This window comes from Gadus chalcogrammus, chromosome 16, assembly GCF_026213295.1.
Source record: "Gadus chalcogrammus isolate NIFS_2021 chromosome 16, NIFS_Gcha_1.0, whole genome shotgun sequence".
In the NCBI taxonomy this organism is placed as follows: Eukaryota; Metazoa; Chordata; class Actinopteri; order Gadiformes; family Gadidae; genus Gadus; species Gadus chalcogrammus.
The window spans coordinates 15166597-15191203 of record NC_079427.1 but is presented as its reverse complement, the minus strand read 5'-3'; the positions used below and the strand labels follow the sequence as shown (position 1 = coordinate 15191203).

The window sequence follows — 24607 nt, the reverse complement described above, 5'->3', positions numbered from 1 at the left end:
CACTCATCTTTTATTTTTTGCTGTCATTTTGAGAAATGGCTGTTTAGTTAGAACATACTGTGGCCATTCAAGGGTAATCTCTTCCAGAGAGAAAAAGGCAGACACTAAATAACTTTGCAACCTTGTCCTTTCTATTACTGGATGCTTGGGTTTTGGACTAGCCATCAACTTCAAAACACCATGAGGTTATGAGACAAGTTTGTTGAACAAACAACCTTGTAAAATGCAATAGGTTATGTGAAACACACACACAGACAGACAGACAGGATCTTAGGATCGGTTTAGGTACTAGCTGTAGCTGATCCAATCAAGCATCCTGTGGCTTGTCCACACCTTCTCTCTAACATATTACACAAGCTGCTGATCCTTGGCAATCATTAGTCATTTGGTACTTTATTATCACATACATTTTCTGTCAAAATGTCCAATTGTAGTTAGATGGACCTTCAAGCAAAATATCAGAAAGGGAATTGCTTGGGAAATTGAACTGATAGAGCAGGGAAAAATTCCACCACTCATTTCATTCAAAGTCGCCACCTGTGTGCCCTGATATCCAAATGTTTACGCATGCTTTCCTTCATGCGCGGATGCATGCAATGTGTGCCGCACACACATGGATTCCTGTAATTTAGCTGTTTTGGGTTCACCAGATATTGTAGACGGCGATCTTGATTTGGTAATGGATGCATCGGCAGGCCAGGACCAGAGGAAGTGAAACAGAGGTCTGAAGCTTCCTTTGAGTCCTTCCATTTCGGGGGCATGAGACGTTCAGGTTATTTTTGTCCTCTGTGAGGATCCGTATCCATAAACAAGCTGCTTGTGATGTAATCTCCCTCTCTTCCTTTTTCTTCATTGCCTCTGGGCCATCTCCCCCACTGAAAAGGACATGTTTACACTTTTTGTTGTTCAACGTCCTACTTTGTGTATACTGTTGCTGCTGAATCATCTGCATCGGAAGTTTGCTAGTGAGGAACAGTTAATTAGCGAGGCAGAGTTAGCTAGTGAGGAGCGGTTAGCTAGTGAGGAGCAGTGAGCTAGTGAGGAGCAGTGAGCTAGTGAGGAACAGTGAGTTAGTGAGGAACAGTGAGCTAGTGAGGAACAGTGAGTTAGTGAGGAGCAGTGAGCTGGTGAGGAGTAGTGAGTTAGTGAGGAGCAGTGAGTTGGTGAGGAGCAGTGAGCTGGTGAGGAGCAGTGAGCTGGTGAGGAACGGTGAGCTGGTGAGGAACACTGAGCTGGTGAGGACTAGTGAGTTAGGGAGGACTAGTGAGTTAGGGAGGACTAGTGAGTTAGGGAGGACTAGTGAGAGGGAGGACTAGTGAGCTAGGGAGGACTAGTGAGCTAGGGAGGTCTAGTGAGCTAGGGAGGTCTAGTGAGCTAGGGAGGTCTAGTGAGCTAGGGAGGAACAATTGGCTGGTGATGAACAGTTAGCCTGTGAGGAACAGTTAGCTAGCAAGTTCTTGAAGGTTTCCAAAACGCTGCTCACTCTAAGCGTCCTTTTTAATATTCCATATTGTACTCATGGTTACTGTACTGGTTGTCCTTACTTGTGTGCAATGACAATAAAGTTGAATCTAATCTAATCTAGTCTAATGGAGCATGCATGGTTCCGGTCAAACCCAAACACAGATTCACTTTAAAGGACATTGTCAATAAAAAATAAGACATTTTTTTAAGTAAATGTTGAGTAGCTGACGAACCTCAGACTTTACCCCCGAAGACTGGTGATGGCCAGAGAGAGGAGAGGGGTGGGGCGTTAGAATGGTTTGGGAAAAGGACAACTCTGCACACACACACACACACACACACACACACACACACACACACACACACACACACACACACACACACACACACACACACACACACACACACACACACAGAAGTGGGTGTGCAGTCACAGTGCTGATCTCATCTCACTCCCCCTGAGAGCAGCACTGGGACTGAGCCCGCATCACACACACACATGCAGCACAGCCATATAAGGAGAGGGAGTTGAGAAATCTCTCTCTCTCTCTCTCTCTCTCTCTCTCTCTCTCTCTCTCTCTCTCTCTCTCTCTCTCTCTCTCTCTCTCTCTCTCTCTCTCTCTCTCTCTCTCTCGTGTATTTATTTATTAATTTATTTATATATAATATTCATTGCCAGGCATGTATATAGTACCCGTTGTTGTTAAATATTATATAATTTGTTTCTGTTCTCCTCAGTCCACACATCTTTCTCTCTCTCCCTCTCTTCTAGTCTGTTGTTCTACCTCTCCATTCTGTCTCTCTGTTCTCCCTCCCCAGACACACGCACGCACACACACGCGCTCGCGGCCAGTCTTCTTAAGATCTCCTGCGCGGTGCGTTCATTTGTCTTCTGTATTATTTACAGAGCATTGGCCCGGTCTTCCCAGGCCGGCTTAGTGCGAGTGCACATTAAGCAGCCTAAATGTTCCTCCATCCCTCCGACGCGGCCTGCTCAAACACAGTCCGGGTATTCAGACGCTGTCAGTTGTTATTGGCTCTGTTGCAAACTCCCCAGCCCCAGCAGAACCATTAGGTGATAAAGTTAGCTGTGAGGGGATTTAGAGTCGGAGTAAACTACGGGTAAACACGCAGCAGCACACTCCCTGACGCGTTATGACAAAGGCCATTATGCTCAGCTCTCTCTTATTACCACGGTTGCACAACACTTTTCACTCTGACCGTGGCATTCGCACAACTGTTGTGGCTCCGTCGAATGAACACAACATGAAGAAGCATGAAATCCATGGAGGGTTTGTTGGGTCATATGATGTTTCCCCCTGTGTTAAATGCTCGCTTTCCCCTGTGATCGGTACTACAGCATGTACTTTTGGCTTTGAATTAGCCGCTTGGTACTGTGGAGCGTCCTTCTTTGTCCTGTTTTAGTGTTAGACAGTGTGAGATAGTTCCCTGTGCTAGTGCTAATGGACACTTTGAGTAATCCTTCAAGTGGCCAACTTGGCAATGCTGCTGAGAGTGGCAGTAAGGAGATGTAGGCTGCCCCTTGTGGTCACTACTGGTATCTTCACACTATTTCTGTAACATCTGTACATGTGTGCTTAAGCATGTCTTTGTCTGCATATCTGTTATGCATAATTGATTACTACATAATGGAATTATTCTGTATCCGGAAGAAAGTGAATCTGTCTGTCTGTCTGTCTGTCTGTCTGTCTGTCTGTCTGTCTGTCTGTCTGTCTGTCTGTCTGTCTGTCTGTCTGTCTGTCTGTCTGTCTGTCTGTCCATAATACTTACCCTTAATACTACATAGATACACAGTTAAACATAAGCATAAAGGTTGAACTGGCATCCCAAATCAACAACTGACCTGAAAGATATTTTTGGATCTGACATTTTTTGGTCTCTTCTTTTTTCTACACCTCATTCATGTGTTCTCTTTCATTCAGATGTTTCTGTGGCAACCTGCATTACATAGCAACTGAGTGGCCAATAGAAGCCCATGGTTTTTGTCCGTTGAGTGTTTATGAGGACAGTGTCAGGGCGCCTGCTCTTCATCCCCCTCGGTTTCCTTCTGCCTCTTCCTCCGTCCTTTCTTATTTACCACTCTCCTCCATACTTAGCGGTGGCGGAATACATCAGACATGTGTGTATATACAGGAGAGATTCACCTTTGTCATTTAGTTTTTATTCTATAGTTCTATACTGTTAAACGGATAGAAAATTCACATTTATACACGTACAAATAATGCAGACTGTATATCAGCTATATTTTTCTGCAAAATGTTGACATTATATACATTTTCAATGAAAGTGGCTGACGTTTGCAACCTCAAAGGATGTTGCACTGTTTGTAAGATAATAAACTAAATCGAATGATTCACATATTATTCTCGTGACTCTTGACAATTCAAACGGCTCCCTTGCTTTGTGGATATTGAAATAAGTGTGGCACTATGTCCACTCCAAACCGCCCAATAGATAAAGTGACTGTTGGCGGTCCAGGTCAAACCCTCTCCCATGGCCCCTGCGTCTTTACTCCCAGTCCAGCCTGACCCCCACCGTTCAGCCAGGGCTGGTTTGATGACTCCCAGTCCAGCCTGACCCCCACCGTTCAGCCGGGGCTCGTTTGATGACTCCCAGTCCAGCCTGACCCCCACCGTTCAGCCAGGGCTGGTTTGATGACTTCCAGTCCAGCCTGACCCCCACCGTTCAGCCAGGGCTGGTTTGATGACTCCCAGTCCAGCCTGACCCCCACCGTTCAGCCAGGGCTGGTTTGATGACTCCCAGTCCAGCCTGACCCCCACCGTTCAGCCAGGGCTGGTTTGATGACGCCAACCTGACAGCAGGCTCTCCCTCTGTTTGTTCTCATGAAAACCCTTGGATATACACTGACCTTTCAGAGCTGACCAAGCGCACCAACAAACATCCCGACCCACACACACGCCCACATAGGCACCACACACAAATTTGAATTTAATTGTGTCCAATCGAAAGGAACAACGTCAATGCAACCATGTTTCACTTACATTGGACACGCCAAACCACATGGCAGAGTCAATGTCCAGTCTCTGTGTGAACGGCCGATGACGTGCATGTGGTGGTGCATCCTAAGCGATGCGTTTGCCTAAGGAAGATCCTTTTCATTTACCTCGGCATCGGTTTTTTCCCCCTTGCCTGGTACGGCAGCCTCACAGGCATGCATGCATGACCGCACACAGCCATTGCGCACACACAGAAACGTGCATGTACGCAGAACCCACATGCACTTAGCCGTGCATGCACTCACATTCAGTGGCTCTTAGGCCCTGGGAGGTCAGGAATGCCAGGGAAAGGGGATAAAGCGGGTCAGAAAGACAGAGTAGAGAGACGGAGGAATGAGGGATTGGTCGTGAGGTAAAGAGAATGAGCTGTGAAGTGTGAACAGTGAAGAACGAGAAGCGGAGTGATGAGGAGAGAAAGCGGAGAGGGAGAGAGAAAGCATGTAGAACAAGGAAGAGAGAATGGAAGCTTCCTGTCATGACATCATCAAACGGATCGTTTGCTTCTGCCTTAGATGCGGTATTTGAATATTGGCGTTATTCTCCAGAGCTACTGCTAGTTTGACTCTGAATCTCCCCTCCTCCTCCCCCCCTCGCTTCCCCAGTGTCACCCGCTCTTTCTAACACATTGTTATGCTCCAAAAATCCCCATGTTATTATCTGGGAATTCTAAGGCTCAGTTTTCTGTCCGAGCGAGAGCGCTGCAGAGAGTGAGTGGGTGAGAGAGAGAGAGAGGGAAAGAAAGAGTGAGGGAGAAAGAAGAGTGACTGTTAGAAAGAGAGAAAACTTGAGGCAAACGGCAGAAAGGGAATAAGTAGGAGAGAGAGAGGGAAAGAGGGGGATAGGCAGCAGCGGAAATCTATCCAGCTGACCCTCAGTTCCCAGTTATTGGTACATTAGGCTAAAAATACCACGGTTTCTGTTTAACGTCAGAGAAATCAGGGTTTTGTGTGTGTGTGTGTGTGTGTGTGTGTGTGTGTGTGTGTGTGTGTGTGTGTGTGTGTGTGTGTGTGTGTGTGTGTGTGTGTGTGTGTGTGTGTGTGTGTGTGTGTGTGTGTGTGTGTGCACATGCATATATGTGATTTCCCAGCTGGAGAGGAAAACAGAGAGAGAGTTTCCTGAGTTTTGGGGTTAAATGTGGCCTCAGCATGTGATGGCTATCTCTGGAGCCCAGTGCATTGTGGGATTGATTGCTGGACAGGAAGTGGATACGACTCCCTCAGATAAGGGACTAGTCACAACTCAAGTGCGGAAGGAATGACATGTCTAAGAGTCAAGTCCCTAGCTGGCTTTCATTATCATTTTGCCGTTGCAGTGATGTCTCGTTGAGTGCACCAAATTTACATTTTCATCACACCATCAGGGTCATTCTTTTTACCCCTGCCACTTCTAAAGTAATTGCCTTGTCTACCTGCAGGTTCTAATTTAACACATTCACAGTGGAGGTTGTGCTTTCAGATAATGACATCTTCAGACTTTCTAATCCGAGAACTGTAGACACAGGCCATGGTTATTTATTTAAGTCACTGTGTTGACACCCACATATATGGTTACAATCCTATATCGATTCACCCTCTTTTGCTTGCTAATCTTTTTGATTGTCTCAATAGATGTTCTTAAAAGATCTGCACCTTTAAGATTTCTGCTTATCCACGTTTGTCAGAGTGCAGAATATGCACCTCCGTTGTCTATCTTTGCTTGTGTTTGTGCGTGTGTGCGTGTCTTCATGCGCGTGTGCATGTGTGCGTTTGCAGCCTGTCAGTTCAGGCACCAATCTTCTCATTGCTTAAGCCTCACCTTACTAGGACAAAGGCTCTTTTCACAGCACATGTAACACACACACACACACACACACACACACACACACACACACACACACACACACACACACACACACACACACACACACACACACACACGAGGAGATCCTGTTACCTGTGTAATATCTCTGCCTCTTTCCCAGTTTGTTGGGTTTTCCCTTTTGTGATTCTGTACCTCTGTCCCCCGTCACACCTTCCTTGCGTTTGGGATGCAAACTTAATTATTTTCTTAGAATCCTAGCTTGCAGTTTTTAGTAACAATCTACTTGCACTAGATACGGATTGAGCATTTCAGTGGAGGACTCTGTCTTTATTGTATCTGTAGATGTATCACAGTCTTGTTTGCCTTGTTCATGAGAGTCTCTGTTCTAATGTAGATTCATGTGTATCTCAGTCCAAAGCCCCCCCCCCCCCTCCCCCCCATCAAATAGGCTTTTAACACAGAACCTTTTAGGCTGGTTTTTCCCACTAGGACTTGTGCCCCCTGCTGGACCTTGCATTTATTGTGTATTATGCTGAAGACAAAATGTTAAATTAAACAGCTGGTGTAGGCAATTTATGTTAATGTACTTTTAATTATGTTTGTTTAAATTGTCGTTGTGATGAGGAAAAGGTCCCGACAGCGATCGTTCTAATGCTCTGGCCAAAAAATTCGAAAATGAAATAATGGTTATGTGGCGGTCACAGGAGTCACAATCATTCCAATAATTACATTTTGGTCAGAAAGAAATACTAACAACAGCAAGCTAGTCATATTACTTTTGGAGAGCAACTTTGAAAGGAGGAGTGGGATTTCTTCAGTTGGATACTACTCTAAATCTAGTTTATTCTGGCTGGCTTCTACGGATTGCCTAGCCTAGCTTTTAAAGTTGGAATATTCACAGCCATTTGCTTAACTGTCCCTGGGCCCTATCTTGCATCCGGCGCAAGTGACATAGTCACTGGCGCATGTGTCGTTGCTAGTTTACAACTGGCGCAGAGCGTTCTTTTCCCACCACCGCCACTCGCCGGTAAATTAGGGATTAATCATGCGCCCCAAGGGGCGGTTCGGCGGAAGGAGGAGGCGTGTTCTGGCGCAAACGGTATTTTGCCGTTTCTGAATACCATTGCGCTACTGACCAGGAAATACCTGGTTTAAAGTCAGTGGCGCGTTGTTCAGATGCTATTTTAAGGGCGCATGCATACATGCGCATGCGATGCATACGGATTGCTTGTGCACCTCGCGTATACACTTTGCTTCTCCCATCTACCTAGCCGCACATTCTTGGTAAATTATTTGGGAAAGAACAGCTGATGCAGCGGTAATAAGTTGTACTTTTAAATCAATGCATCTGCAAACACCGTACAGCAAACACATATTTTGTTGACCGAGACATCGTGTAGGCCTACATGCCCATAACTTTTAGGATTGATGAGTATTTGATCGTGAAAAACATTGTTTTACCGCGAGTGAGTGTAAAGAATGAATGAATGCGCGCGTGTGTGCTCTGTTTAAACACACGCAAACTAAACACATAACGCATAATACAATCAATGGCATTGTCTATTACCGCGGGGACACATGCATATTAGGATAGCATATAATACTGATAAGAAACAATGTTTATAATGTATTGCGTATATCATTAAATAGAACCACAGTTACCGCATATCACATGTTATATCATATACGTTTTCTTTGCCGAAATTTATTTGAGGACTCAGTATTTCTGAAGTTGTGGAAGAAAACCCCTTATTCCATGTGTGAATTAGGCCATATTATTTGGCAATAAACTGAGCCATTTGCAGTTTGAAATTCATGTGCATTTGTCTCATCGGAGACTGCAGACGCGCTGTCAAAATATCAACTCGTCCGATTCAAATGCGCTCATGGCTCTTAAAGGGGATGGGAGCTGGCACTCTCATTGGTTTGTTGGACGTTACGCCCAAACCACACCTACGGGTAACTAGGCTGCTTCAGACCAACCCTTTTGACACTTGCGCCGTGACGCAAGTGTCTACTTGCGCTTTGCGCTTCCCACTTGCGTTTCAGACCGTTAAAATAGGGCCCCCTGTGTGTGTGTGTGTGTGTGTGTGTGTGTGTGTGTGTGTGTGTGTGTGTGTGTGTGTGTGTGTGTGTGTGTGTGTGTGTGTGTGTGTGTGTGTGTGTGTGTGTGTGTGTGTGTGTGTGCACATTCATTAACATGACTCACAGATGCACAAGAACGTCCTGCAGTGTTCCGAGTCTATCAACTGGGACACCTGACATATGTTCGATTTGCTTTGATTATCCCATTGTGAGAAGATCTTACCACCCGGTAATGCCTGTGAAACTGCGTTAGTAGGGGTGTGGCGATGAACAGTAGTCCAGCGACAGCGACGAGTCGTGTGTGTTCTCCACACGGACCTCCCAGGGCGAGTGGTCCTGAACGGCCTGGCTCGTCTCTCAGGAGCTTGTCAGTCACTATTGTTGCGGACCGAATGCCCAATCACTGTCACAGCAGCCCCGGCTGACCGAGGTCTCCACACCTGCTGCTGACGCACATGGCGTAGACACTCACACATGCACACACTTGTTGCACAGTAGGCTTGTTGGCGCGCGCGCACACAACTGGGGCGCGCTTCCACATGGTGAAACACATGGGTGTGTTGATAATGTTTGAAAACAAATCGTGTCTGTTTGCTTACAAAAGGACACACGCACACACGCAGTACATTACGTCATACAAAATAATGTACTTTTGTTAGGATTTATACGGCAATCATTGAAGAAGAAGAATTGTCTTTTCTTATGGGCCTATAGCTGTATCAACAGACATATTTATACAATATTTATAATTATTATTTATTGTACAGATATTCTAGCTATAATGCCATATGATGGTGATTCTTATACATGTGCGGAGGAAGGAAAGGGGCAAAATCTTCGTCAAGAGGGCAAGATTAATGAGTTGTAACACCTGGATAGAGAAAGAATCCTATCAATATAGGAAAGGCGGAAGGAGCAGGAAAACACATTAATCTTCAGGGTGGGGAGGAAATGAGAGATTTCCCCATGACTGAAGAACGAACATGCACACGCACACACAGCAGATGCCACACACAGACATAAACGCATAAGGGCGTGCCCCATGTGTTATTAAGATTGAGGGCTGGACACCTGATTTAACACATCCTCTCTCTATTACACACTCCCTCTCTCTCCCTTGTCTTCTCTCTTAAGAGAACCCTCATACAACATGTGTTTATGCACTGAGCAGGTGTGTTTATACACCAAATCTGAGTAGCTCCTATCAGACGGCTCGTGTTCATGCCATTTTGAGGAGCTAGTCCTACAGAATGGACGTCTACAGCTGCCTTGGCCTTCCTCGTCACACACAGACAGACAAGCAGTCTCGCTTTAATTTTTTCACACACACACACACACACACACACACACACACACACACACACACACACACACACACACACACACACACACACACACACACACACACACACACACACACACACACACACAGTCTCACTCTAACTCTTTCCCTCTCACATACACAGACACATACAGACACACACTGCCCCCTTATAACTGTGCTACCTAGCAACAGCCTCTGTACATCACTAATCATCTAATGCTGAAAATAAATGTATATTGATTGTTATTGGAAAGAGATGTCTCGTATAAGATAAAACGTTTGATGGACATAAATAGAGGGACTGCTTAAAGTATGAACCATTCAGGGCAGATGTCAACAAGAGAATGTTGGCCTGTTCATCGTCTTTAGAGAACATTTGGAACACATGGAATATTGCATCCATAAACTTGATTCATAGACCTATAATTATCGGCATGTTTTGATCATTCATCCCGATAGCAGTGTGCGCTAGAAGCAAATGTTTTATGGCCCTGTGGTGCATGGATATAGGTGGCTTTTAATAACATGACGTGTGCAGTTGTATTGCAGCAGTTTCGTATTGGATTCTAAGGGTGCACTCACACTAGGCCATCTGGCCGTGGCCGTTTTCACACCTAACCGTGCTCAAATCTGCCAGTGTGATTGTGGCCAGTCTGGCCAGGCCAGGCCAACTTGGCCACTTGGGAGAGGTGTGCTGCTACGGTACGGGCCGCCACGGTACAGATGCTAATGAGCCGACACGCGCAGCACACGCACGGCTACGCAACCTGAGCTGGATGACGTATAGTCCATGCGACGACCATGGACATAATAAAGGCGACGAGCCTTCTTTCCCATTAAACGGTAAACATGGCGTCAAGCGGTTCAACTGTTGGTTCACGTTGGTCCCATAGAGAAGTCGAGTTTCTGTTAGCCATTTGGGCATTTGGGCTCCAAATAAGCAACAGACTCAGCAAAGTGCGAACTGTGTTCTCTGTGTTGTTGTCCATTGATGTTAAAGCTCTGACTGGCGGCAGACTTTATTATGGTCCATGCAGCGGACGCTTGGTGATGACGTGTTACGACGTGATGACGTGTGTACAAGAGCCTACCGTGGCCAGGCCACAGTTGCGACGGCCAACGGCCACGGCCAGATGGCCTAGTGTGAGTGCAGGCCAGAGAACAACGGGGCCAGTTGAGCACGGTTAGGTGTGAAAACTGCCAACGGAGTGCACCTTAACTTTCTCTAAAATACTTTTTTCACGCAAAAACTCTTGTTTCTATGGCAGCGAGGATGAAAGGCCTTTTTCCTGTTGTGACACTGAGCTTTGAGGGACCTCACATTGACCTTTTCCAAGGCAAGCCTCTGATGTGAATGGGAGGGATGGGGCCAGCAGGGCTATTTTGATTCATACCAGCCACACGGATACAGGTTCACAATGATGTTGGTAGAAAAATAAGAACATGGTAACAAAATAAATAAGATGTGTATTGTGTAAGTAAGATGGATAACTACGGCCGAACATATGTTTTTGTTTCTATTATTCTGTTATGCTGCCAATGATCTACACATATTATAACCAGCCAATTCTTTTTTAAATGTTGAGGGGATTCTCAATGAGGCTTGGTGATTCTAGGAAAAGCCATGACGGAAGCTTTTTGTGTGGCAGTTAACTGAAATGGAATATTGTGTTATAATTATTGTGATATCGAATAAAAGTCAAAAATCCTTGCAGAAAAAAACAACCAACTGCACAACAAGTCACCGGGCTTTTAAACTAGAGATTTCCGTCTGTTATTTTCTGTTCTATATTTCTAGCTCTGAATCCATATGCAGATATTTCTAGAACTGAGCTCTGTTAGTCATGTCTACCTCCCCCTCCTCATCTCTCAGCTCATTAAGGGATTGGTAGAGTCTGGTTGAGGGCTGCTCAACAGTGAGTGTCTGCTGTGCCAGCTGCCTCATTTATACACAGGGGGAGGGACGAAACGCACGCACGCACACGCACACTCGCTCGCCTTGGCAATATCCCTTTGCAACAGACAGCCGTATCAGGCACACACGCAAATCATGCTGATCCATGCAGTAGAGGCGGATCAGACACTAATAAGCGTGTTCGCCTTCGAGAACCACGTGTGTGTGTGTGCTGCCCACACTCCCTCAAACACACACACGGAGACAGACGCACAGTGAGCAAACCCAAGCTCACCTGCTAGAGAACTCCCACTCAGCAGAACATAAGGAATGTACAGTGCTTGGACGAGCCACGGTGCCAATATGCTTCCGAGCAGTTTAAAGACCAGCAGTTCTGCCATTTAAAAAGAAGACATCTGAGCACAAGAAAACCTGCTGGAAGGAGAGGAGAAGGGACATAAAGAAAGGGAAAGAAAAAGAAAGGGAAGATTGCTTTTTGTATCCCTCCATTCTCTAGCCTTTTTTATTTATTTTGCGTCTGTCAATACCATGGACATGGCAAAGTTTGTGTGAGGGAGATAAAAAACCACCATCACCATCGACACCCCAGGAGTCTTTTGAGCTGCGCTTGTGTGCCTGTGAGCGCATCATCCGTAGGCTCGTCCCTGTGTGCGTGTGCGTGTGTGTGTGTGTGCGTGTGCGTGTGTGTGTGCTTGTGGGGCACAAGCACGGTCGTTCCTTATGCTGCAGATGGTTCGAACCCTTGCCCAGTTCAGCATCGCTCTGGAGGAGATGAACGAGAACGGAGAGAACACTGGAGATGATGGAGGAGGTGGAGTGGGGGACCGAGATGGAGGAGGAGGAGGTGGTGCAGGAGGAAGGAGGGGGATAGGAAGAACAAGAAGAGAGGAGTCGATTGACAGAGATGTTGATGTTCGATTTAGAAACAACGGCAACATCGGGAACGGGAATTCCGCTGGGAATATACATGGACTGTTTGGCGGAAGCCCCCAGACTCATGCCGAGGTAACGTTTAGGCTTCCTATAGCTTTTGGTCACATTCACCTGGCGCTTCAATCATTGATTCATGATACATTACTTCCTCTCTGCCTGGCTATTTCTACTGGAATTATTTGGTGTGTTTTTAGATCCCAATGGGTTGGGTTTTGCTTCTGTTTTCAAAGTATTTTGCGCACGCGAGCGTAAATGACCGAACTGTTTACATCTCGGAAAGGAACTTTTGGGAGAGCGAGTGGGCGAGCTGTTCGTCTTCTGAGAGTAAACTAAATAAAGGCTTGAGAGTGTATGTAATTATGTAAAGAATCTTTTTGCGGAACGTCTAATGGTCAACATACAGTGCTAATGTGTCGTAGGCACAATACTGTGTGTGTGTGTGTGTGTGTGTGTGTGTGTGTGTGTTTGTCTTTATGTGTCTGTGTTTGTCTTTGTGTGTCTGTGTTTGTCTGTGTGTGTGTGTGTCTGTTTGTGTGGGGGTTTAAAATGAATGACGTTTCTTTAAGAACTTTGAGTGTTCTTAAAGAAATGTAAATTGAGTGTGTATTTACATGCATGCAGTTATCTGGTGAATCGGATACAACACCATGGCTTTAGAGGGACTACCTATGCCGACACGCATAGCATAGGGTAAACATATCGCAGTCCCTGTAGCTCCACTAATGTCGTTAATCCACCAACAAGATTATCCCCTCCAAGAGAGGCCAATCAGAGGGAGAGGTGGGGGAGCGGCTGAGAGAAAATAGATATGAATTGAATGAAGGAGAGGGATCTAATACCAATTCAATGATTGGGACACGTATATGGATTGTGTGGAGGCAGGACACCTGTCGGACTTTTGCATGCACTAATACGGGGAGTTATTTTGGTATGCTGTGCACAATTTATTTACATTTTGAAAGTCTAATTTCATTCATGGTTCATTTGTTTTGTAAGATGACAATCGGACAGGAGACTCTATTGGATTAATTATCATTATTTGTATATCTTTAGATAAACATAAATAAGTTACAATTATTTTGTCGTTATTTGTTTTTAACAATGGTGACATCAAACCTGTTAATAATTGTTTGAATCACGGTGTTGAGTGAGAGAGGAGGAAGGAGTGAGAGGTACCAAAGCCAGCGTGAGGAGCACTGTGAAGGGGATGGATGGAGCAGTGTGTGCATGTGGCTAGCGGAGACCTTGATGACGATGAACGGGAGGGTGTGTGTCAACTTAACACTGGGTTGGAATTGGCACAGAGAGACACGGGGAATGATGCACTCACGACACGTGTCTCTTGCCCTTGCCTCTGACTGCGTCAGGATTACATAAGCCTATTGAACAGGGGGTCCTCTGGAACCACGTTAACGGTGGACCCATGTCGCGTCCCTCTGTCCGGACAGGCTGCTCTCCTATGTTACCCTTATCTCCACAGACCGCTGGGAAAATTAGGGGATGTAAACAGTGAGGGGGGAGAGAGAGAGAGAGAGATGCAGGGGTATAGAAAGAGATGGAGCTCTTCCCTGTTTGGGTTAGCCCAGGGCTGCCTCTTGCTGCTGTCGCTAGGCTGTTGCCATGGGATACAGTTGTCGGGGATGGGGGGGGGGGAAGAAGAAGAGAGGAGGTAGAAGAAGGTGACGACAACAGTGATGAGAGATGAAAGGAGATTCTGTGGTTTCTGTTCCTTCACAGTGAGCGCAGATTCTGGGAAGGACGGAGTAAAAGCCTTATTCATTCATGCTCTCTTACATAATAATCCGATACAAAAACATATAAACTGTTAATATGTTGATGGAATTTAGAGTCAATAAATGCCTCCTTCAACAAACAAACTGCCGTTCCAAAGCATGAGAACATAAGCATGAATGAGAGCGTATGATGAGACACTGAGTCAGACATGACAGCAGCTGCGACTTCCTAACTTATTGCGTGGTCTCAGCTCATTAGTTTTTTACACCACTTGTACACAAGCAGCGCCTTCCCGGTTCTGATGTCCTAATATTTGGCCGGTGAACTGATTCATCTCACTGATTAGATTCACCCCCTGGGGGGTCGCTATCAAGACACCATGGCCTCGCCTAGGGACAACAGAAGAACAAGCTGCACACACACACGCACACACGCGCGTGCAAACGCTGATAGCCATCTGATCCTAATGAGGGATGGGGATAAACCTGCTGTGTCAATCAAAGTCATCTGACCGACGGTCTGTTCTGTGTCAAAGCTTATCAAAACCATCTCGGAGCCGAAGGCTGCATTCCAGCTGACAGTACGATGTTGTAGCATGATTGTGCTGTTTCAACATCAGCATCAACAGCATCAACATCATTATGACCTATCTCTAGTTATGTGTACTTTAGTACAATAATGATGTTGGCTATTCATTCCAGTCTCGTTATTGTGCAAATACTCGCGTCATCCTATTTGTTTGTCAACGGTCAATGAGATGCCACCAGTGATTGCTATCGCGTTTGGTTTCATGCTAGGTCATGTTGTTTTCAGGATTGTCAATGACTAATGCCCTTATATGGGCAAGGAAAGGGTCTGATCTGGCTTGCGGGCATGATGCCAGTTTACTGTCTAAAACTAAATTGTTTCTTTCATTTCATCCCACCCTCGTCACATCTCAGCCTTAAAGTCTGTCTGATATCCGCACCATCACACAGCATGGAAGGGTGTATATTATGAGGGGCCATTTATTGGCCCCTGATATAAAATGTTTGTTTACCACCGTGCCAGGTTAATCTCAGTCCGATGCCCCCCTTTGGTCCTTGCTGGGAGCTTAAAGCAGTCACCATGGTAACCATCTACCAAAATGAAACTAGCATTCCGTACATATTTTGTCTGTGTGTGTGTGTGTGTGTGTGTGTGTGTGTGTGTGTGTGTGTGTGTGTGTGTGTGTGTGTGTGTGTGTGTGTGTGTGTGTGTGTGTGTGTGTGTGTGTGTGTGTGTGTGTGTGTGTGTGTGTGTGTGTTATAATAGGATCACTAGGGCACAACAGAATAGCCAGTTGTCAGGAAGGAACTCGGCCATGCTGGATGTCAGTGAGAGATTGTCCTGTGCGTAAGTGACGCCAGAAGGCGTTTCATTACTTGGAGAGTGTGAAGAGTCCCATCAGAGCAGCGACCTGCCCCTTCGGTCTGGCCTTTGCCTTATGACTACTTCCTATCCTAGTGTTTTCCACTTCACATTAATGACCTGGATAGACTCTGTCTGACGTGGCAGGGATTTGCTCCTCCACTACACCGGGGACACCTGCTTGAAGACTGTCCTTCGACGATGACACGCTTGTCTTGATTCGATGACAGAGCAACGCACACACTTATTGTAGTCTAGTCAGTAATGTGTTATATTCTACCACAGAATGTGATTGATTCGTATAAGAGACGGGCCACAAAAAAACTGCGATGATCAATTCAGTTCACTTACGTCTGTCATTCTATCTCTCGCTATGTCTGCCTCCATGTACACATCCAAATACACCCCTTGCATACACGGACAAAGACAATAATAGGCTTCCCATGGCACCCCTATGAACTTTCTTAATGCCAAACATGAAACATAGCCTTTCCGGGAAGTTATTGTTTGTTATTATCTAACATAAACTGGTACGTGTGTGTGTGTGTGTGTGTGTGTGTGTGTGTGTGTGTGTGTGTGTGTGTGTGTGTGTGTGTGTGTGTGTGTGTGTGTGTGTGTGTGTGTGTGTGTGTGTGTGTGTGTGTGTGTGTGTGTGTGTGTGTGTGTGTGTGTGTTTTATTTTTTAGATCTTTGTATTTTTCTCTTGCTTTGTCTCAGTGGGCATGAGGGACACTGTGTTTGTGAGCATCTACAGTAGAATCTTTGGTCACACCCTGTGGCTCCATATGCCATTTAAACTGAATGTCAAAATGACTTACTATCGACATGAAGTCTAACTGGTTCGGTTTATTTTATCTGTAACGCGTCCTTCTTTCCCCTAACTGTGTGTATTGTTGTGGGCAAAAATAAATTGATACAGATATTTTGTATGTCTGACAGACATACAAAGTCACTTGGATCAGCTTACCAGAATATTATATACTGTTCTTTGGTGAAGGAAAGCACTAAACAGACATGATGGGTCGTCTGCTCTATTGGCTTTACATCCTGCTGTACAACAGCTTTTCGGTATTTTCCTGTTTCTCTCCTGATCGGAAGGCGTGATTCTTTCCCCTAAGGGGCCGCAGCCGTGGCAGTCCGGCATCTCGGCTGAACCCACGCTCCTTCTGGACGTCATCAGAAGGAGCGAGTCTTTTGTTATTGTTTTGATTGAGAGACCCTTAGCGGAACAAACAACATATTTTACCTACCTAACAATAATGATAAAAAATAAATGTGCAAACAGAAAATCCTCCATGTCAGCAGTTAGAATATGGCTAAGCTGTATGTTTCTCTCGTATGTTTCGATCATTATGGTACATGTATATAATGTTACATGGCATCATAAAAGATGAATCCCGTCACAGAATATGTCGGAGGTCCTAAATGATAGCTTATCACTATGGATCCAATTAGAGGAATGTGTGTTGAGAAATCCCTCCACAGTGTCCTGCGACCAGGGTGACCATGAGAAAGATACCTGATAATGATTGTTTTGAACTGATTTTATATGCAAGCTGGAGCCGGCAATAATCGGTTAAATCCTGTGCTGGAGCCGGTTAAATCCAAATCCCATTCAGCTCCATGGTATTCTTTTTTATTGACGTGAGAAATTATCGGCGCAGCCTTATTCAGGCTCAGCACTAGAAATACGTTTCGTACATATTGTCACCAGATCAACTGAGGGAGCTCGTAATTGGATGACGCTTGTTATATATGTATATATATATTATCTATAAACATTCAAAACTTAGGAGCTGTATGCAGCCCTCTCCCGCTACTCCTGGCTTTTCCTCTACTTATTGGTGTTTGTTTGTTTGTTTACTTTATGACGTCTCTCCAGTACGGTCTCTCCATGCTCTTGTCTGCCCACGTTGTGACGTTTTAGAGTGAATAATAGGCTGGACTGTGTTGTTTATGTGTCATGACAAAGTGCAAGGGCGAATTGCTTATGATAAGTCACTCTATTCTCAACACAACTGTGTGTGTGTGTGTGTGTGTGTGTGTGTGTGTGTGTGTGTGTGTGTGTGTGTGTGTGTGTGTGTGTGTGTGTGTGTGTGTGTGTGTGTGTGTGTGTGTGTGTGTGTGTGTGTTTTGGAGTTGATGTAAAAACGTTTCTGCTAAATAATATCATCTGAAATGAATCGATCAGATGATCGTCCCTTTTCCTCTGTATCTTGCCTATCTCTCCATCTTGAGCGTGCTTGATTTTTATCTTTATGCAGAATGCATATTCTGCATTGAGAGTATCTCTACTCTATTTATTCTGGAGTATTCTTTGTATTAGATGTTATACTGACTCTCTTTCTCTCCGTCTCTGACCATTAGGACATGAGGCGGCATGTGATCATGACCCTCCTGGATACAGAGCAGTCATACGTGGACGCACTGCGCACGCTCATCCAGGTACTCTCACCCACACACCTGGGCTGCAGACACACAAACAGACACACAAACATGTACGCGTACCTCGCCCACTGCAGTAGACGCTGCCCTCTCACTGGATGCTGAGTGAATGTGGTCTCACTCTCATTGTCATGCCTGCTGTACGTGTTATTAGGGTTGCGTTTAAAGCTAATGCGCTAGACAAACTGGGAAACAAACATGCAGCGTCCAGATTAAGTGAAATTGTGCTTAAATGAACACATGAGCACTCACGCATCACGGGTGTTCACAGCGTTGTGAAGGAACAAACACTTGCTACATACTCCAGAGGCGGGATAGTGTCCTGGTTGGGGTGTTGTGGCTCACAGCTGAATGGTTCTGGGATCAAACCCTGACGCAGTCTGATAGTACGCATCCGTGCACTAGATGGCTCACTCTTCCACATGCCCCAATGACATGTAATGATTCACTCACTTTGGATAAAAGCATCCGATATTAACTACATTTTGACACATGCCTGTTTGATATCGGTGATGTGTCTGTTGTAGGGTGCCTGTTCAGTAGGATGATCGACTCCTAGCACAGAGCGTGCGGATGTGTTGTTATTGAATACTGAGTCGTTTGGGTCAATCCATCTGATCTAGGCTGCTGACCCTTTACTCCTCCGGCCTTCACAGGAGTTAGCGAACCATAAGAACAAACGCACACACACATACCTTCATACCTGGATCAATGGGGACATTATGGCTCTGGTAAACAGGAAGAAGTGGGCTATGAAGGCAGGAAACATGTGGGGGTCAAGGCGAGAAGGAGCTGGGGCCAAGGACAGCTTCAAAGACGGAAGGGATGGGAGTCTACAGACCAACAGCTCCAGGGTCTTGTGGGAGATTGGAGAGATAACTGGCTCAAGCACTGCCGTTGAGGTGACCCTGGAACCAGGGAAGGAAGTAGCTGGACCTGTTTTTCAGCAGGCTAAACCGCCAGACCCCCATGAGGTCAGAGGGGCAGCCTGGGTCCCCAGTGCCCAACACCACTCCACCACCCTTCCCCAGCACCACACCCAGGGAGGCAGCAGCGGATCGTAGCCCCGGCATGTTTCCCAACACCAGGAGAAAGCCCACCACCACCCCCTCACCCCTCAGCATCACAACCTGCCAACCAGGAGTGCTCTCCAGGATGAGCCTGAACAAGACCAGGGGGCCAGACAACATCAACACCGGGGATTAATGCTCGCAAGTCTTTGGAAGACATCCTGTATTGTCCCATGACTCCAGGCCAGTTGCTCCAGTTTCAGACCTTTGAGAGTCTGGTCCTGCATCACCTGGTCCTGCAGTGCCTGTTGAGTGACTCCCTGGACCCCCTTCAGTATGTAACCCAGGCAACCATAGGTCTGGACGATGGCATCATCTTAATGCTTCACAGAGCCTACAAACATCTGGACAGGACGCGTAGAGTAAGAGTCATGTATTTCACCTTCTTCAGCACCATCCAGCCACCCAGGCTGGTTGAGAAGCTCTCAGGCACGCAGAGCGTTGTCTTAGCGGAGCATTTGTAACAACCTCTGACTCCCGCTTCTGAGCACATGCCACCAACAGAGGTTCCCCGACGACTCCTCCGTCGTCAGCGGCATTGCGGATGACATCAAAGACAATTCCAGAGCACTGGTGGAGCACTGCATCAAGAACCGCCAGCTCCACATCAACAGATCAAGGAGCGGTGTTGGACCAATGCCCTCTTCCTTACGCCGGTATGTCGGTGGGGTAACAGCAACACAAGGGAGGCCTGCGGCTGAACAAGCTGGGGAGGAAGGCTTAGCTGGAGCTGAACCTGACTGAACCAAAGGTGGTTTGTGATGGGGAGGATGGATAGGAAGCTGGACACCACTGGAGAACCCCTCCCATCTCTTCTAGTGAAGTTGAGGAGTCCATTCGGCCACAGACTCATCCTTCCTGGGAACACCACGAAGGGCCTTGGCTAATCCTCTTTGCTAGTAGCCATCTGGCGCCACAACCAAGGCTTGACCGCCGCATGGGAACTTTGAGACCTGCCCTGTCTGTTGCGTACGTTGGACCCTTCACTTCTGCATCTCGCATTGGACTATTCATATTCATTCATTCAAATATGCATTGATGTTGACAAATGTACAATGATTGCATACATATTTCAATTTGACAGACCGAACAGTTGTTCAAGCATTCATATCTAGGGCCAGCTGCTCAATGTTTTACTATCTTCCCTCTGGGGATTAATGAAGGTTTATCTTCAAATAAAGAATGTAACCTATTTCACACATGTGTATAACATGTATGTGACTCCACCCGGCCTCACCTTAAGGTTTCCAACTCCTTTCTTTTTTATGTTATGCTTCAAGATTTATTGCTTTAGTTCTCTTAGGTTAAGGTAAACACTATATGCCTTCATGTTCTCCTTGTTTCGTGTGTGTGTGTGTGTGTGTGTGTGTGTGTGTGTGTGTGTGTGTGTGTGTGTGTGTGTGTGTGTGTGTGTGTGTGTGTGTGTGTGTGTGTGTGTGTGTATACAATTGGATATGTGTGACTGTAAATGTGTGTCTGTATGTCAGACCGAGCAGAGCGAGTGTCTTAATATCCGTATGTTTCTCTATTTGCCTTCTGGATAATAACATATGGGGCTAGGTTCCCATGGTTACATTCGGGAAATAAGCGAGTAACCACGGTGACTGCGGATTCCAGGTGGATGCTGTCACATTTTCTTCAACTTTTGCTCAACAGCAGAGCTGTGGGAACAATAAGCCCTCAGTCTTATAGTTGAACAGTTTCACACATCGTTGAATACATCTACAATCTCTACTTACGAATGCTTATTTTTGTTGATGAATAAAGTCAAATATTTTGTGACCCATGAACGGCTACCGTGCATTGAGTAAAATAATACTCTTGAAACGTGATGTGCAAAATATATGTTAGTGTTATTCACCATCTCACACAAAGCAGCCTGTATAAAGCCAACATCTGTACAAACTTAACATTTTACATACTAAATTCCACCCGATTCCAAAGAAAATACCAAAGTAGAATCGGTGGCTGTATTTATACACACACATAAGAAAAATCAGTTAGAAAACGTATTCAAGTAGGTTTATTGGGTGTCTACAACATCGCTGGATTGATGCTCCTCCTTGTCACCCAGTGAACACGAACAAACACAATGGTGAATGGTGCTACTACTTGTGTTAAATATAGCTTCATCTCTCTATATCCAATATGTCTGGTCCTTCTTCCCTCAGGGCTACATGCGGCCCCTGAAGCAGCCGGACAGCAGCTGCATCGTGGACCCCCTGCTGGTGGACGAGATGTTCTACCAGATCCCAGAGATCCTGGAGCACCATGAGACCTTCCTGGAACAGGTCACCAGCTGTGTCAGCCAATGGCATGACAGGCAGACCGTCGGCCACCTCCTCATCCAATCGGTAAGTAGGGATGAGGATGAGTGACACGGGTCCCATTGGTCCCTCCTACTTTCTTATGATTGTTCTAACGATATACATTTTTATGATGTATTATAGATAGTATGTTATGTTCGCTTACTTTTCCATATCTTTACTCTGGCCTACTGCTGTTTAACAATTACTACTGTAGGATTTCTTGTCCTACCATATATGTGTTTTTGTGTGTCCATGTTGACACACACACACACACACACACACACACACACACACACACACACACACACACACACACACACACACACACACACACACACACACACACACACACACACACACACACACACACACTATGAACTGGCTTGTTGGTTATGTGATCACATCCATCCATAGAGGGCAAACCATAAAGACGAGAATGCTAAGTTTATGAATGCACCCATAAGAGAGAATAAATATCGACATCATAATGAACCTACCATGGGTTCTCTCCAATGACAAAATGCAGTCGGAAAGAAGCTGTTGCCCGGGTGTGTGACTTGTAGTTAACATTTGCTAACAGAATGTAGCCAGCAGTAATCCCTTGACTTCCCTGAACCGCGGTCAGGAAGTTTCATAATCGTTGTCTGTATGCGTGTTTGAATGTGTGTTTGTTTTTAGATTCATTGCAAAGATGTTCTCTTTCATGATCATCAAATTATCCACAATGTATTGTCGTTAAAGGACTTCTCAGCTATTATCATCGAATCATTCATCAACAGCCTTCCAAGATAATGTTGTACAATTGAAAACTAAGTATTGTCCTAAATGTGCAGACGGCAGTTTAGAGTAAAAGAAAGGCACAGCATGACCCTGCATTCAGCTGAAGCGGCTGCAGTCTAGTCTGTTTCAGTAGGAACAGCAGCGAGATAAGCCCTGTTTCTCCCCTCCCCCGGCACTTCCTGCTGCCTCTTAAAGTAACAGAGCATTCTTATGCCTTCAGAGCCTCGTTGGCGCAGTAGGCAGCGCGTCAGTCTCATAATCTGAAGGTCGTGAGTTCGAGCCTCACACGGGGCAGATGTTTTTTACTTCATTTTCATAATCGTTTTTTAGCTCTAGTCAACAAATAATACAATTCAGTACATGCATGTTATTTCATATCGAAATATTTAGTGTTCTTTGTTGTTTTAATAGGAAGGTATTTGACAGCCGATGAAGATGAGAAGATTCTTGAGAGGTTGCGTAATTTGAGCTCTGGAACTGACTTTTTTGAGCGCTTTGTGATGTTAATTCCTTCTCTCCTCGTCTTTTTATGCTCCGTGTGGCAATTCATTACTTCCCCTCCTCCGAGCACAGATTCCCTCTCTCTTTCTCTTGTCGTCTCGAAGAAAGCCTGGAGGAGGAGGAGGAGGAGCAACAGGCTGTGCATGGGGAGAGGGGACAGCGTAGCAGATAGGGATGATGGACGGTTGTAGGGAAGGATTGAAATGGGAGAAAGGGAAAACAAGGCTATGATGTTTCCTAAGGCGTGTTTATCTGGGCTCTGAGCATTTGTGCTAAACTGACCTATAGCACGTTTGACTTCTCGATTTATAGTTTTCCTCTGGCTCTGTGTTGGTACCGTCTGAGGTGTGTGTGGATGTGTGTGTTTATGAGAGTGTAGACACGTGTTGTGTTTATAACATTCTTTTTGACATTTTCAACAAATACATTTGAGGCATGCTTTCCCCAGATAGTGTAGGTATAATGTAAGTACTCTTACAATACATCCTCCAAGTTCCTCAGTCTGACATTCTGAACTCAACACCTGTTTCCAAGGGATGTCTTAATATCAGCTTCATGCTGCTATTACTGTGGGCATCGCAGACTGACTGACTTTACGTACGCATTATTGTCCTGTTTTGACCTGATTTGGTCGTGGTGGCGGAGACTCAATGGGTCACCTAGGCTAATGAGTTATTGGTATGTTGACCTCCCGGGCTGAAGGCATGCACACCATCATCAGGCATTAGCTACTCAGGAATACCATTCAGCTAATGATTGACACACACAGATTATAGAGGTGAACAGGGATCTATCCCCTTTTCGTTCACAATTCGCGAAAATGCGTTGGATTTTGTTTTTCTGGGATACAGAGATGCAGATCCACAGCTACGTCAGAGATTTAAAAAAAGTAATCGCGGACAATACTTTTGTCATAAATTTGACTCTATACGACTGATCTTAAAGCTATTTCCTGTTTCGCGCCCCAGTCCTATATTTATCCTGTCTCCCTCCCACAAACTATTTATTTTTGTTCTCTTCTTTGCCCTTTCGCAGTTCTCAAAAGAGACCCTAGCTAATATTTATTCGGCGTACATCGACAACTTCCTCAATGCCAAAGACGCGGTGAGGATTGCGAAGGAGGCCAAGCCAGCGTTCCTGAAGTTCCTAGAGGTGGGTGTTGTCCATCCAAACATGTGTTCCCCATTCTCCTCTAATGCTTTAACAGTCATTAAACACAACGTTCCTCTAGATTTAGTATGTGCGCCTTTTAGGAATTCAAACAGAACTGAACTAGATTTATGTCAAAGTGATTGAAAGTGAATTTCACTTTGACCAGAACTGTATGAACTGGTCACCTGTGTTAGATCTCTATAAACTGATACCTGCATATGAATGCAGAATCTGGAGGGTTTTGGTAATGAAAGCACAGGTTCATGTTTGAAGTCCAAGCAGTATTAACCAATCATGTTTGAGCGGAGTTTGGTTGGAAATTGTATAGTATCGAGTAAAGTTGAATACTATTATGTGTACATTTGCACCATGGTAAAACAAAAATTTTGATGTCCAGATGTGGACTTTTATGCTTGAGCTGCTGTACCTCCTTCTGGCAAAGAAAGTGAAGAACATAGTCCTTGTATTATTCTAATATACCTTATTTCCTCTGTTCATCTTCAATCCATGCTTCTGTCTGTCTGTTCCCCCCCTCACAGCAAAGCATGCGTGAGAACAGGGAGAAGCAGGCTCTTGGAGACCTGATGATCAAGCCTGTCCAGAGGATTCCCCGCTATGAACTGCTGGTGAAGGTAAGCTGCTGCTGATGATGATGATGATGATGCTGC

At 45.4% G+C, this 24607-nt stretch overlaps 1 protein-coding gene and 1 non-coding gene across 2 annotated transcripts in view; both read left to right on the top strand.

Moving 5' to 3' along the window:
- The window catches only part of LOC130405453 (rho guanine nucleotide exchange factor 17-like), a 60467-nt gene that overhangs the window by 18135 nt on the left and 17725 nt on the right, over positions 1 to 24607 (top strand). The window contains exons 2-5 of the mRNA XM_056610538.1: positions 18050 to 18127; positions 21369 to 21551; positions 23823 to 23939; positions 24479 to 24571. Coding sequence (XP_056466513.1) covers positions 18050 to 18127; positions 21369 to 21551; positions 23823 to 23939; positions 24479 to 24571 — 471 coding nt within the window. The remainder of the gene's footprint in view (positions 1 to 18049; positions 18128 to 21368; positions 21552 to 23822; positions 23940 to 24478; positions 24572 to 24607) is intronic.
- trnam-cau (transfer RNA methionine (anticodon CAU)) lies at positions 22508 to 22580 on the top strand. Its single transcript has one exon. It is a non-coding gene; the product is annotated as a tRNA-Met (tRNA).